We start from the raw sequence: 14632 nt of genomic DNA, 5'->3' as shown, positions 1-14632 counted from the left end.
GTCCGCTGGGGTCGGTCCTCGGCTGCACGAGACGCGACTTCCCCCTCTCTCGGCATCGGCTCTCCTCTCCGGTGTCCGCTCGAACCTTTCAGGCAGGATGTCTAGTGCCAGAGGGTCTGGGACTGGCTCGGCATCGGATACAGGTGTTTCCGAGGCGCGCCGGGTCTGTCGGCGGCGGCTGCCCCGGCCCCCGGCACAGAAGGGCCGTATTTGTACTCCTGTCGGCGGACCTTTGATCTCTGCGGCGTCAGCCGGTCAATAGGGGCAGCTGTTCGGCAGGCGTGTGACCCGGTTGCTTTCTTGGCTTAGACGTCCCAGCAGACTGATCGCTATATGAGAAGTTTACGTATGAAATGATATGATTTTGGGGTATGAAAAAATGTCAGCGCTCAGCTGATACAGCAGGAGGCAAGAGCGTTGGTGTCACTACACCTTGCTTGGTATGTGCTATCGCTCGGCCGATTGCATTATCTCGTAATGAAAGGTCATTTGCTAAATCATCCTGCGCGGAAGCAACTGGCGGACTCGTTCACCTCTGGCGCCGGCCTCCCCTCACGACCTGTGTCGGGTCGCCTCACCGGCGCGCAGCCCACAATCATTGCTCTCCCGACCCGGACGGGGTCACGCACACTGTTGGCTCTGCATCCGAACTGTAGTACCCCCTCAACAGTCAACACATAATAATGATCGTAACACCGAACACTGACGGTAGCAGCCACCCAGCAGACAGCTGGCAACAGAAAGGTTCATTGGACACTCGCACTCCTACGGCACATTCTGTCAGAGGTCGTGCACAGTTCCGCGCCTTGTAATTGCCCACGTAGCCGTCCTCCCACTCTTCGCTCGTCTGTCATTACCACCAGACTATCCGTGCAAGCAGGCCATGTCACCGGGTAGCTGACACTCCACCAGCCGTCCAGTCAGGTCACCAGACGAGGGGGACTGACACCACTCGGTCTCACTGATCCCGCCACGGCCGGCTGCGCTGGAGACCAGCGCAACGTCCAGCGCAGGGGAGGCTTTCAAGGTAGGTGTAATACTGAGCTACGCGGTTACTAGGCTGTTTCGTTGTGACTTTGATTATTCATTTTTACTGGAATACGTTGCAGGGTGTGATCGATATAATACATTTTCATAATTAAGCTTCTTAGATATCGCTAAACGACTAAACGTAATTGCGAATTATAATGAGTCACCACAGCACGGTCCCAAATTGTGTTTTACGTGCTCATCTATAAATGCGTGTGGTTCCGCTGGACTTTGTTTCTATAAATGTTCTCGTTACCTCCGGTCAGGATCACTGCCCAGTTTTTTCGTTCTGTCACTCTGTCTTTTTGTGCACGAAGTGTTTCTCTGACGTAACCACCTTTTTTCTGTCCTCAGGTGGGTCTCGGAGTCCCGTACTCATGGCCCAGGAGATCAAAACCGTCCGGGAGCTCCTGAGCTGTTGTTGTTGTTGTTGATTTTCCCTCCGGCCGCGGGTGGCCCCGCGGCGTAGCCTCATCGGCTCTGGAGGGCCCTGAAGGCGGCCACCAGGGCCGCCACCACGTCACTGCGCCAGACCTCGTCGGGTGTTGGTAGGATGTTCCCTACGGCCGGGATTCTGAGGCGAACACCCATCAGGCCCGGGCACGTGAGCAGGATGTGCCGGGGGGTGTCCGCCTCTTCGCCGCACAGCGGGCACCGGGCGGCCTCGCATAGCAGGTCCCGGCATTGGGCGCAGGCGGCTGAGGGGCTCCGGCCGATGGAGTGTAGGAACTGGGTCGATCCACTCCAGTGGCCAGTCCGGATCTGGTGGACATCGATGGCTGCCCGCCGATCCAGGCCGGAGACTGGGGGCGGGTATCTCGTACCCATCAGCTCCCGGTACCAGCCGGTCGCCGCTCTGCGTGTCGGGTCTGGGTATGACGGTCTGTCCCTGGCCGCCTGGTCCCTGGCTAGACGGGCCGCAGCCTTGTAGATGGTGTTGACGTCGATGGAGGCGATTTCTTGTTCCAGCGCCGCCGCCTCTCCTGCCAGCACGTCCGCCGCCTCGTTGCCTGGGATCCCACAATGCGATGGGACCCACTGCAGCGTCACGTGGCGGTCCGGTGTGGCGATTTCCAGCAGGCGGCTCCATATCTCCGCCCCCTGGACCGTCCTCTGGGCCGAAGGCCCCTCTCTCAGTGCAGCCAGGGCAGACTGTGAGTCGGTGCAGATTATTATTGGAGCTCGCTCTCCAGCGAGCTCCTGAGCTCGGCACATGAGATCCAATCGGCCCATTCGAGTGCTTTTTCTGGGAATCAACGGCAAATACACAGCGTGTGACATTGGTGGAAACTTTCATCAATGCCCCCTACATGTGTCGAAAAGTCTTACTGACCCCCCACATGTGTCGAAAAGTCTTACTGACGAGTTTGTGGATTTAGCCTTCATGGATACAGGGTGTGGCTATTTTCGTCAAGAGGTGACTAATTACAAGCCGCCCTTTCTTCTGGTCCTGTTGTTGTTTGTTCAATTTAGTTTCGGTATGTGTTGTTCGAGCATTCTCTCATACAGAGACTGTTAGTCGATTTAGATGCGGTGAGCTTCATAGATGTCGCTGCGACGACATTGCCAAAAGCTGAACTTTACATTATAGTGTTCATATGTGCCGTTTTGATTAGTTGACTTGTGTAATTTTTCCTATTATATGCACACATTTTTTTGAACTAAACAGCTGTTTTCAGTGCACTAGTTTGGGAGCCGTTTTTCGGTGTGTAAAGGTCTGTCTCGAGACAATGTTTCTTTCACTCAAGGCTTGTATTTGTACGTCAACACGTTTGCGTTGTTTTCGAATCGAGTAATAGGTCTTACGCTGGACGTCATGACACCGCTGCAATGTGTGCTCGAGTTTTTCATATTTGATGTCAAAGATGAATGTAATTGTATAATGTTCTGCTTCTCTTTTGTTACCACTCGGTGGCCTTGATGACTGATTTTCATCCTGTCTTATTAGAAAGTGCTGGGCCATCCGTGTCAATACACGATCCATTTTGACCCCTTTTGTCTATGCGAGATCTTGATGGCGCGGTCACAGGTACAGAAAAGGCAGAGACAAAGTGCTTCGAATTGCTGCAATTTCTCGTAATAATAGTCATTATGCCAAATAATGGAAAGCATGACGGAGTTGAGTAGAATGATTTGTGCGGGCTACAGTTTTTGGACTATTGCCTGTTTTTTTTTTTTTTGTAAGCTGTCAAAGTCGTTGTCTGTACATATATTTACATCACATCTTTACCAAATAAACTATCATGCAAACCCTAGTTTTCAGAAACTTTCAACATCACATAAGCATTACATGCATACAACAAAGCTAAATCGCAAAGGCTCTTTATCGGATCTTTGCCTAGAATAAGCAGGAAATAGATCGTATCTGTTAAGATCTGTTTCATTAACTGATGAGATTGGTCTTTTTTTAGCTTTCGGGAATTGCTTCATCCTCTTGCAGCGGACCAATATTACGAACACTTGTGAGGGACTCATTCGGTCTGTTTTTTTTTTTTAATCACACGAAAAGCTTACCATCTAGCCACCCTGGTGGATTCAGTGGATCCCAGGTGGTCCCCGCCGAGTGCGCCTGGCACTTCGCCGGGCGCACTGCTTGGCTTGCTATAGAATCCAGTGCCTAGGGATCCTCTATGAACGACCCTAGTACACGGTACACACAGCTCAACTGCGTCTCCTCGGGGTTAACTATCTCGACCCCGGTGGCAGTTCGACGTCCGCCACTAGCTGGCGGCACGTAACGCACACGGCATGTCCCCGACGGTGTTCCAGACACTCGATATCGTCGTCAGGCTTGGCAAATATTCAGACACTCTTTGCCACCTGGCGCTACACAAGGTACTTTCAGCAGCACCACAATCGCCCGACGTCAAAGTCACGTGACCGCAGGCCACCTTTACAATCGACAGACACCATAGTCACGTGACATCAGGCCACACGCCACATAGCGCTTCAAGTATCACTGAAGTTCAATACCGCCTCCCCGAGCGTCCCTGCCAATCCAGCCTGTCATCGTCGTCGTCCCACTCGTCCCCGTCCTCCTCCTCCTCGTCCTCCCTGTCCTCTCCGTCGTCCTCCCGTTCCTCCGGGTACACCGCGTCAAAGAAGCGCCGCGGCGGCAGCTCCTCGGCGTAGACGGTCTCGACAAAGTCGCCCCAGCCGTGGCGCCGTCTGGGGTAGGTCTGCGCGGGCCGGCTCAGCCGAGCTGTTGCCCTCTTCGCTCCCGCTGGTCGTACCGGCTGCTGCGCTGGGGCCCGCGCACGCGAACGGTCGGCCGAGAGGTTTGGGCAACTGAAAGGGGCAACGCTGGTCAGATGACGTCACCGGAAGGCAAGCGCTGATGGGTCTTGGGAATTTAAACAGAACGTTTGACTTTAACCTATAGCCAGTCTGATGACCAGTGAGGTCACCCATGCCCATGCGGCTGGATATGACATTCGTGCGGATATTTTGAGACTCCTAAGTACACATTTCACCCTTGTTTGCATGTCTGTATGTTAGCCATAACTTTTCAAGCTATTAGAATGTCTAGAATCATGCTTTTGGGAAAAGATCGCCACGAAAGATATCTGATGAGCCAATAGTAGAAGATGCAAATACGATATCTCATTTGAAACCTTTACGACTAGACATTGTAGTTCAACGTATACGTTTTTTTCGGCTACGTCGTTTATTGTTTTCGTTCCGAATTTTCGACCATCGAGGCTCGAATTTTCGACCATCGAGGCCGTTGTCAAGAAACATGACAATGATGTTTCTTGACAACGGCCTCGATGCGAAGGTCGAAAATTCGAAACGAAAACAATAAACGACTAGTAGCCGAAAAATCAAACGTTGAACTACAAATACGATATGATACGATCCAAGAATTATTCATGCTTCAGTAAGTTCAGTTCAGGATTAGTAAGAAGGCATGCGGACAACATTCATTTGGGAAGAACTTTGCGCAACCGTTTTCGAACTACCTACGTATGTTTGGGGTTAGTTGAGGTATTTTAAGGTTATTTATGCTTTGTCATCACATGTGAGTGCATATTCGAACCATCATGCATGAGTTTTACGATGGTGGTATTTGGTAGGCAGCTACTGTTAATCTTTCTGCTATGATATTTAGTAGTTCGGTGTCATCGACTATCGCTGTGATAATACATGCTCGGTTAGATTTTGTTTCTGAAATATCATATGTTAATTGAATTCCCAAAGGTTAGTGCATGTGATATCAGACCGGTTTGGGATGCGTATGAAAAAACCCTCCATGCAATTTAGTCCCGCGTGTCCTTGTGGGTTACCTGTTGGCCTGGCGTGTCTGGCCTCCTGGACATCGCTAATGGGCGTGCGGTCGCTGCTGTAGAAGTTATGGAAGGACGAGAAGAAACGAGTGCCCTGGTCGAAGGGTCGGGCTTCTCGTGAGGGCAGTGCGGTACATCTGTCGGCCACAGGGGTGGACCGAGTCATACGCCGGCGCTCATGGCTAATCCCATAGCAGCAAAGAGTCACTAATCCCACAGTAGGCAACTCTGTGCAGTGTGCACAGTGCATGACATGGCGCTTAGTTAGTCGTGCTTTCCGGCGAGTTACTCCTCAAATGTCACGCTGAGATTTGGAATGTTCCACACCCAGGTCCAACGGAAACAAGGGATATACCAGTGAAATGCGAAGGATAATGATCCTGACTAATGATAATGTATGTCAGCAGCCGGTGATCATGAGCCCTAAAGTAAAAATCCGCTATAAAATATGATATGTGACCTTGGTTGAGCTGTAGGGTCGTGGTGTCACTTCATTCCGCAAAAACTTTGACGATGTGCAGTACATACTGTAGGTACAGTGATTTGACTGAACCAGATGACTAAATGTAGTGATCTTAAAATCAGTGTGACCTGTGTCTGGATTCGATTATTTGGTAAGAAAAGAACAAATATGTTTTCATAGTCGAGATGTAGAATCAACTTCGGAGCTTGGTAATGCCAAGCGCACTTCAGCAGATCTCTAGGATCCTAGCCAACACTGGAGCCGTGACGGCAAGAGTCGCCTCTCCAAAGGACTAATGCGTGCCCTGCAGGGGCTTGATCAGAACTTCTGACCCCTGGGTGCTAGCCAGGGACAGTGGCTGCTGCTTTTGAATCAGGTTGAGCCTTGAAGTTGTCTGCTATTGGCCAGCAGATTATCATTACTCTATTGGCCTCTGCATATCCGTGGGTGCTGACCATGGCTAAAACAAATACTGGATCCAACCAAGGACGACATCTAGCCAAGTATTAATTTTAATTTTTGAGTATGCGAAGGCTGAAAAACTTGTTTGAAAAATTACTATGATTGTGAAACTGGTTTATGACACAGATAATCTGACACAGATAATCGCCTCGTCGCTTGACTCACGAGCAGGTGTTGAGGTCGAAGTAGTGCCCGGTGCTGCACTCTCGCTGCTGCTTGCACTTGCACTGGCATGTGCTGGGCTCCCAGAGTTTCTGGCTGTTCTGCGAGCACTTGACGTAGTCGTCTTTGTTGACGCACTTGCAGCGACACTCGCTCTCGACGTACTCCTGGAACTGGTTGCAGTCCTGTGTGGGGGGGGGGGGGGAGGGGTCAGAGTCGCACTGAGACATTTGGGACTGTATGTTACTACAAGCGAAGTTTATTTATGATATTTTTACAAAATATCTAGAAAGGTTGTCAAACACCTTGGTTCGAAAAATTTCTTCCTAATTAAATAATAGGGATTCGTGGGAGTTAAGTTCATTTCACAACCACCAAAGGAATCAGCGCATACCACATGAATGTGTCACCCTGCACCGTAGTACTGTCATCTGCTACAACCCTGAGACGTTCCACTCATTCCCTCACAACGTGGGAACAAACTATTTAAAAATCGACACTTAATCATACACTGCCGTCTGGTCGCAGACGCTCCTGGCTAACCGGTTATGCGCGCCGACTTACGTTGGCGGTCAGCTTGCAGCCGCACTCGCAGGCCGTGTGGATCTCCAGGGGCACCATGATGGTGTCCGTGTAGCCCATCCGGCTGGAGCCGTCCTGGTAGCCCATGCTCACCACCTGAAACGCAGACGTGGAGCTCGGTCAGTAGTGCCGAACGGTCTCTGGTCAGTGGTGGATGAGCGGTCTCGGTCATTGGTGTAGCCGTCTTGGTCAGCAGTGCCGAGCCGTCCGGTCAGCAGTGCCGAGCGGTCTCGGGTCAGTCGAGGAGCGCGCGGTTTGGCTAAGCCCTGAAACGGTCTCGGTTCAGCCGGCCTCGAAGATAAGGTGGTTTTGTGGTTGGATCAGTTTGTCTTAATTGGGATGGGTCAGATCATATCGATCAGAATTAGGATGGGTTAAGAGGTCAGATCGGTCCATTTCGTAGCGGTTGTGTTGTTTGACACGGTCATCGGCTGCACTCTTGCAGAAGTTGGCAATCGAATTGAAACCAATATCCAGCGAGAGACACTTCTGCGCGGGCCTCATGGCGAAATTTTCCAAAAATGCTGCTAAAAAACGGGACCAGATTTGCAGCTTGCTGCGGTTGAGCGGTTTGATCCAAACAATGTCCCGGGTTATAGGTCTGGGCTGCATCAGACTGACCAATCAGTGAAATCCCCGGGTCACGCCGTCCCTGAGAGCAGCCGGACCTAATCCGCGTCCACTCCCAGGCGGGACTCTGGCCCCGCTGCAGCTCTCTCCCACCGCCATGACTGCAGCGTGAGAACAGGAAACGTTCTCACACGGGGCTGGACGGGCAGGACCCTGCACAAAATCGCCTGATTCAACGGCCCCGCTCGACGACATCTGAGCGAGCAGGCGCATTGCTCATCTCCACCGGTAATCTGTAAATTCTTTTGGGTCTGAATAATGCAGGTATGATTCAACTCTAAAGATGGATAAGAAGTATCTTCCTATGAAATCTGACGGGTCCGAAAATTGTCAACTTTTGCAAGCCTACTGTCCGGTCTTCCCTGCCTCTCGTTCAATAAAATGAGTATCTACCTAAGCATTACGGGTTAAGAAAACATCCCGGCATTCCTAGAACTAAAGCAGGTCGCATTTGAGAAAACAGCCTTTCATGGAAGATGTTAAAATTGCAACGCAAAAATTACCGCTTAATAAAACCGTCAATTATGGTGCAGCCTCCAAGTGAAAAGAACCGCTTCTGATGTACTAAGTACTAACCCTGACAGAACAAGTGCAATGTTTTCCTCTATTTTCTCCTAGCGTCTGTACTGGAATGTGCCCAATTTGCTTAAAGTGACCATCCCACCTTAACATTAGTTTTGAGTTGAGATAGCCAAATTGGTGGCCATGGCCTGAAAATACCGGTTTGGGCACTCACAACATCGAAAAATGCTTTAATTCGGAGATATGGAATTTCAAACTTGCAGTTTTCGGATTCTAAGGGGCTAATGCATTGGTATGCCCCCTTAGAATTTGTGACGTCATCGGAGGTCTAACAGTTTTTAAATCTTTTACTAAAACGTTTGGTAGCACGCGGTGGTATATGCTGCTTTGCGCGTAACAAATGCCGCACTTTCAAATAAAGTCGCTAGGAACAGCGGAGATCCCAAAAAGTAAACAAAAGTAAAAGTCTAATATCTTGAAAACCGGTGAATATTTTTCGATGAAATTTGGTACATATTCGTTTTCGCTCTTTCTGAACCGAGCGACATCACTTTCATGCCAATTCATTAACTTTTTTGAAGGTGGGAGGGTCCCTTTAAACACAGAGCATTACGCAATGTTTTCAAATTGCAGCGCATTTGTGAGAAGGCCTTCGCTGCGAGATGGCGTGATTGCGATTGAGCGCTTCAACTTCTATTTAATTTGCTGGGCAGGACAAACAAACTGAACGCATGTAAATGCATTGAGTGGCCATACTTTATTGCAATCTGCTTGATTAACAATGTAAAACAAGTCAGTTGACCTGATGATTTTGGTTTTGATATGCCTTTCGGCAGTTTCTCTCAATGGGTATTTAGATCTGCCGTAAAATCCTCTCTTAAATGTAGTCGATATATTGATCATAGTTTGATTTGCAGCCAATACAAACGTCTTAATCACGAACCAATTCCATCAAATGCGAAAACGATGCATCAAAACACATAAGGTCACCCCCGTTCTCTGGCGCCACCTCACCTGCACGTGGATGGTCTTGGTGGCGGTGGGCTTGCAGGAGAGCAGCTCGTGCGAGCAGCAGCCGCCGCAGCGCTCGACGCGCGTGCACGACGGCCAGTAGATGGTGTTGCTCTTCTTGTTCTCCTCGGCGATAGGGACAGTGGTGAGCTCCGGCTTGCAGACGGCCGCCACCGCCATCTCGCCGTTACGGTCTGCCGAGGGGACGCAGATGGGGTTACTGGGGTCTGTACGGAACGGGGGGAGTTACAGACGGTTTGTAGCAGACGGAGGGGGTTACGGGGGTCTGTACGGAACGGAGGGAGTTACGGGGGTTTGTAGCAGACGGAGGGAGTTACAGACGGTTTGTAGCAGACGGAGGGGGTTACGGGGTTTGGAGGGAATGGGAACGGCATGCGGCTCTCTTAGGACAGAGCATGTCACAAGATAAATGGAAGGGAATGAATGGACTGTATATGAAGTGTTAAGCTGTAGACGGTGGAAGAGACGTAACTAATGCGAGCCCATTGGGGACTGTCTACTGTCTGAAATGGGTGGATGTGAGCCATGCCACTTGCAGGGTACGGGAGAACGGCAACGTATCCGAAGGGAAGGCGGAGGGTCCTATGGTCTGTATATGTGTTGTTAGTACTGAATATGAGTCAACTGTAGGCCGTAGCCATAGAGTAAGTAGGAACTAAGGGACGCCGTGACATAAGTTTTTTCGCCATTTTAACGTTACTGTGTATGCTCCTTTAACCTACATGGATAGTATGTGCTGCCATTTCTTTGCTTCAGGAATATCGATACACATAATGTCAACTCAGATGTGCCATGCACGTTTGGGTCGATTGATCTGCTTGGTATGAGCATGTATGATATACTTACTTCCTGATTTTGTGTCCAGATTTCCGCCTGAGAAAAGAAAGATAACTGTTAGTTAACAATTAGCATGATCACGGGTACAGTCATAGCTGTTAATCCTGCACAGCTATTTAAGTATCAAAACTGATATGTTCTGCGTGTTTAGAAATTTCTAGATTAATACTGAAAACCGTGGTGAAAAGGCAGGAAAACACCGTCCTAATTAAGTTAAGTCGAACTTCACACTGTACCTATCTTTATCCAAGCATCACGCAGGGACACGCACTATAATAACACCGAAACTTATCGAGAAAGATAATGATAAATGACTCATAATTTGCTGATGCTTAATGCGTCCAATTATATCGACATCTTATAGCTTCTGAGTTAACAAAAAATGAGGGCATGCGTGCATTTTGCATTAACGTTATTGGCGGCTCCAACATTTTGTCATTAAATGATGACTTAATTCACGTAGCTAGAGAAATACAATATGGATTAAGACTCCAGCGTGCTGTGCAACCTTTTCAACAACCAACTCTGTAGGTACATTAATTATACATATATACCTGTAATAAATTGTGTAAACAATAATGAACAATAAATGAATTTACAACGTGGCTTTGAGCGTAATACCAAAATAGCTTAATACTTAATAGCAAAGTACTTAAGGTAGCTCTGAAAGTTAATAAGCGAATGATCATTTACGCACTTACCACCAAAGCGAGTAGCCAATCCACCAGTGTCAGCGTTTCTTGCCATGGCTGAAACGAAGATTATTCTTAGTCAAATGTCCGTGTCAAAGCTCAGTTGAGATTCCCCAGTAAACAAACAAGAGCCTTGGAATCTCGCTGGTACAGCCCAGATTGAAGCCGTTCTGCAGAGCTCGATGTATTGATGTTGATGCCGACTCAATAGAGGGGATAATGGAGTCATATGATGTTCCATCCGTCAGCCTCTCAGACGTCAGTTGACTGGAATGGTAGACTGTGCCGGCATACCGCTTATTGCGCAATTATGCGCGTCTGTGGTGAACGTGGGGGCACAGCAGAAGATGTGTCATTTGAACGTTAAGTTTTGACCTGCGTGATGAGCGACACAGCTTGTCGTTCCAGTCAACTGGTTTCTTGCGAATGGGCTAAACATCATTTGCAGTTGATCTATATACGCATTATATTACAGGGATGTTGTTATATTACGAAACGTTTATTGCTGCTATTCACTAATCAAGTTCACTGATAGATTTAGGTGGGAAGGGCATTGGGTGAAATCGCCCTGCTGCAGTGTCCAAAGTTAACCCGCGCCCCTACCACCCGTAGGGGGGGGGGGGCGTTTCGGCCCCCCCCTAAGATCTCGGAAAGTTACCGGCCGATTTTCAAAATTCAAACGGCGTTCGATAGCCCCACCCGTGAACTACCTTGTAACCAAATTTCATTGACCTAGGTCAAACCGATGACGTCACAGGTCAGGTCAAAGGTCAGATTTTCACCGTTCACAGGCATTTCAAGAAATGTGTTGTGAAATCGAGTAAATTGGTAATTTATTGAAAACCATCGATGGTACATTGTTCGTCAAACACATACTTTGCTATCTGAGGTCACTGATACCAGGTCAGGTCACAGTGAGGTCAGGTCACCGGGGGTCACAATATGAAAGTGTCGTGTGATGCATGTTTTATGGTCCATTTTACATGACAAATGCGATTATGTGGGTTAGGCAGCCTTTGGGGCCAGCCTAGGTCACGTTTTGGTGAAGGTCAGGTCAAGGTCAGGTCAAATTAGGTCAAATTTCAAAGTTGATATTTTTGCATAAAATGGGTATCCATTCGATGCAGCTCGTCACGGGGAGTCAAATGGTGGTCTTTGTTTTGCTCTACGAGGTCTAGAATTGCCAAAAATTGAGTTTGAAAATTTGACGTCATCATTTTTGAACATTTTTTTTGCTATAACTTGGCCAAAAAACGAGGTATCGATCTGAAATTTGGTATGTAGATAGAAGACGGTAGAGACTATCACATATATTCCGGTTTTTTTCGAAACTCAAAAAACTGTTTGGATTTTTTGGCTAATATATCCAAAAAAATGCTTTTTTTATTTTTGGGGGTCAAAACTCAAAAATTTCAAAAATCAGAGATAGCAGTTTTGTAGCCCAGTCAATTCTACACCTTTTATGTTTTGATCATTTTTCTGTATCTTCAAAGCTGTAGGCCTGACAGGTCTTCTCGCGAAGGCCTTTTTTCGGTCGAAAATGACAGAACATGACGTCATTCTGACGTCATTTGTGGCCAACCCATCATAGCATTTGGAAAACAATTTTGGTCACAATGTGTAAAATTGATGCCCGGAGGGGTCCTGAAAGTTTGGTGGCGATATCTCCAGCCGTTTAGGAGATATCGACCGAAAAGGACAGGGGGGCCGTTTCGGCCCCCCCCCCCCCTACGGGGCGCGGGTTAATGATATTATGTTGCTTTCTTCGAATCAAAAGAAAGCGATACATCTGGCATGAAAAATGCTTAAAATTGCCCCGATAGTTTTTTTTTAATTTGCATATTTTGAGGGAAAATGGTTCAATAGTACCTGCTGGAGGCACCAGTCCTAGTAGGTACTAGGTACTGCTATTGCGTTCATGTATATTACGGATGGTTACTGGTTAGATATGTTTTACAACTTATGTACTCCACACAATTGACGGTGAACAATCGAGACGAGCAGTAAGTTATACATATAATGAGAAAAGATGCAATCGAGCTGTGGCTCATCAGTCATCATTTGTGCATACGCATGGAATATCACAAGCGATAGTTATTCGGAAATAGCCCTATCGGTGGCGCACACCACTCTCCAATGTTTATACAAGTTTTGACGTCACTGGCCGGGTCCAGATGCATCGGGAGACGTCACTGAGTGGTGGGCGCCGGAATATATGTCCTGCCTGACGGAAATGCGCTTAGGGAGGTAAGTCTGCAGGCTCATAAGAGCGATGAAGATAACTAAAATATGCGCAATATAATGAGTAGACAGCTTTGTGCCTAAGCTCTGAAGTTTGAACCATACGGGATAAACCGATGGCATAAACAAACGCATGATTGTTTTACTTACTTTGAACGTCGTATCGGAGACGGCTGGGCTGGTCGACCAAGCGCTCCAAGTCGCGGATGTTTTTGGCTTTGCTCAACGCCTCAGCCATGTAGATCGGAAGCTGGAAAATCGTGCAATGTATTAAACAACCGTATAAACAGCCGTTTAACCGTATTGTTAATAATATTTAAGGCATTATGGATTAGTTTAAGGATAAATGACAGACCGATAGATACAAATAACGCTAGGTACTTAAACTTATGCTGGAAATGAAATTGCTCAATTAAAAATTTTTCTTTTCGTAGTTCAATAGTTTGGTCTAGTATCCTAAAAATGAAGCACTTACGCGTGTAAAGCCTCACTTGAGTTGTCTTCAAAGGATATATTCTATTTTTGTCAAGGAATAAGAGCTTGTACTCACCCCCTCGAGCCTGTTGGATCTGTCGAACTCATCCCCCGGGTAGTTGATGGACTGTGACGGCTGCCAGGTGGAGGTCCCGTACCTGGTGCGGGGATCACCACAGACGGCACCAATCACCAGCACTAACACCGTCGAGCGCACCACCGCCGGCCTCATATCGACTGTCTGCCGCTTTGACTAGATCCAAATCTGCCTCGCCTCTCGCCTATATCTACCTCGTGTCTCGATCAGTCTGTCTATCTCAGTCCCAGATCCGAGCCTCTCGCTCTCGCCTCCACTGCGGTCACGACTTCCCAGCGATCACTGAGCCGCCGGCGCCGGCGTGCAGACTTTTGGTCCGAGCGAGAGGGGGGACGGGGTCCGGTCGGGGGGGGGGGGGGCTCGCTCCAGGCTCTCGGCTCGCGGCGGTGCGGGGTCTGTGTTTACAGTGGTCGTGACGAAATGCAGAGCACGACGCAGTGCCCCCTGGCATTTCTCCGAACGGCGGGTCGAGTCAGGGCGCCACGCCGCGCTGCTCGGGTTTCGGCCATCCCAACCGAACCGCTGCCAACAGGCCGGCCGAGGGACAGAGCCGGCGATGACGAACCCTCTCAGAGCAATGACACTCGTTTCCGGACGCATTGAGTCAGGGCGGTAGACAAGGGCCTCGGGCGGGGGCGGAGATAGGGAGGATCAAGACAGCTAAAACCATCCGCTTTTACGGCGCGATTCACTGCAACGGCACGTTTTCCTTTCCGACACGTGTGACACGTGCAATATGTATCTACACGTGTCTACAAAGACCCACCCGTCCGTGCATCGGCCCCTCCCCTCGGACGTGCCCGCCCGGTCACCCATAGGCACCCCGTGACGTGACGCGTGACGCCCGGCCGGTGACGTGACTGCAGCCGACACCGGGGTGACGGCGTCACTACCGCGTGCAGCTGGGACGTGCCGCAATACAAAGCCGAGGGGCAGTCGGACGCGGCTCAGACTCACATCGACTCAGCAAAGTGCGGCTGCATAAACCAATAAGCCCGATCAAGTGCAGGAAATCCGCGTTCCGTGCGCGTACGCGCGGCCGCCGTCTGACATGCCTGATGTGAACCATTCCACGTTCCGACGAAGTGGACGGGCAGCACCCGGAAGACGGTGACCAATCGAG

General features: G+C 49.1%; 2 protein-coding genes across 3 annotated transcripts; both read right to left on the bottom strand.

The window, feature by feature from the left end:
- Positions 1-1500: 1500 nt before the first annotated feature.
- LOC122378116 lies at positions 1501-2244 on the bottom strand. Its single transcript, XM_043358792.1, has one exon. It carries the CDS (start codon positions 2242-2244, stop codon positions 1501-1503), a length of 744 nt encoding a protein of 247 aa, XP_043214727.1.
- A 29-nt stretch (positions 2245-2273) lies between these two features.
- On the bottom strand, positions 2274-13999 carry LOC122378168 (vascular endothelial growth factor D-like). 2 transcript variants are annotated; one of them, XM_043358918.1, is made up of 9 exons: positions 13489-13999; positions 13089-13188; positions 10707-10754; positions 10015-10041; positions 9151-9341; positions 6967-7080; positions 6406-6587; positions 5316-5452; positions 3224-4317 (listed from the first exon to the last, which is right to left on the bottom strand). In XM_043358918.1, exons 1-9 carry the CDS (start codon positions 13642-13644, stop codon positions 4223-4225), a joined length of 1050 nt encoding a protein of 349 aa, XP_043214853.1. In that variant the 5' UTR covers positions 13645-13999; the 3' UTR covers positions 3224-4222. The 2 variants fall into 2 exon arrangements, with proteins under 2 accessions (XP_043214852.1, XP_043214853.1); XM_043358917.1 differs by lacking the exon at positions 5316-5452 and having other exon boundaries at positions 2274-4317; positions 13489-13802.
- Between the last annotated feature and the right edge of the window lie 633 nt (positions 14000-14632).

The sequence above is a fragment of the Amphibalanus amphitrite genome, unplaced genomic scaffold, assembly GCF_019059575.1.
Source record: "Amphibalanus amphitrite isolate SeventyFive unplaced genomic scaffold, NRLGWU_Aamphi_draft 000055F_arrow, whole genome shotgun sequence".
Classification (NCBI taxonomy): domain Eukaryota; kingdom Metazoa; phylum Arthropoda; class Thecostraca; order Balanomorpha; family Balanidae; genus Amphibalanus; species Amphibalanus amphitrite.
This window is presented reverse-complemented; position numbering and strand designations above follow the sequence as displayed.

Coding starts and splice junctions, on each gene's coding strand:
- LOC122378116 (XM_043358792.1), bottom strand. CDS start 2,244: ATGTGCCGAGCTCAGGAGCTCGCTGGAGAGCGAGCTCCAATAATAATC.
- LOC122378168 (XM_043358917.1), bottom strand. CDS start 13,644: ATGAGGCCGGCGGTGGTGCGCTCGACGGTGTTAGTGCTGGTGATTGGT. Junction 13,189..13,488: donor GATCCAACAGGCTCGAGGGG/GTGAGTACAAGC, acceptor ACGATTTTCCAG/CTTCCGATCTACATGGCTGA. Junction 7,081..9,150: donor CCAAGACCATCCACGTGCAG/GTGAGGTGGCGC, acceptor TCTGCGTTTCAG/GTGGTGAGCATGGGCTACCA.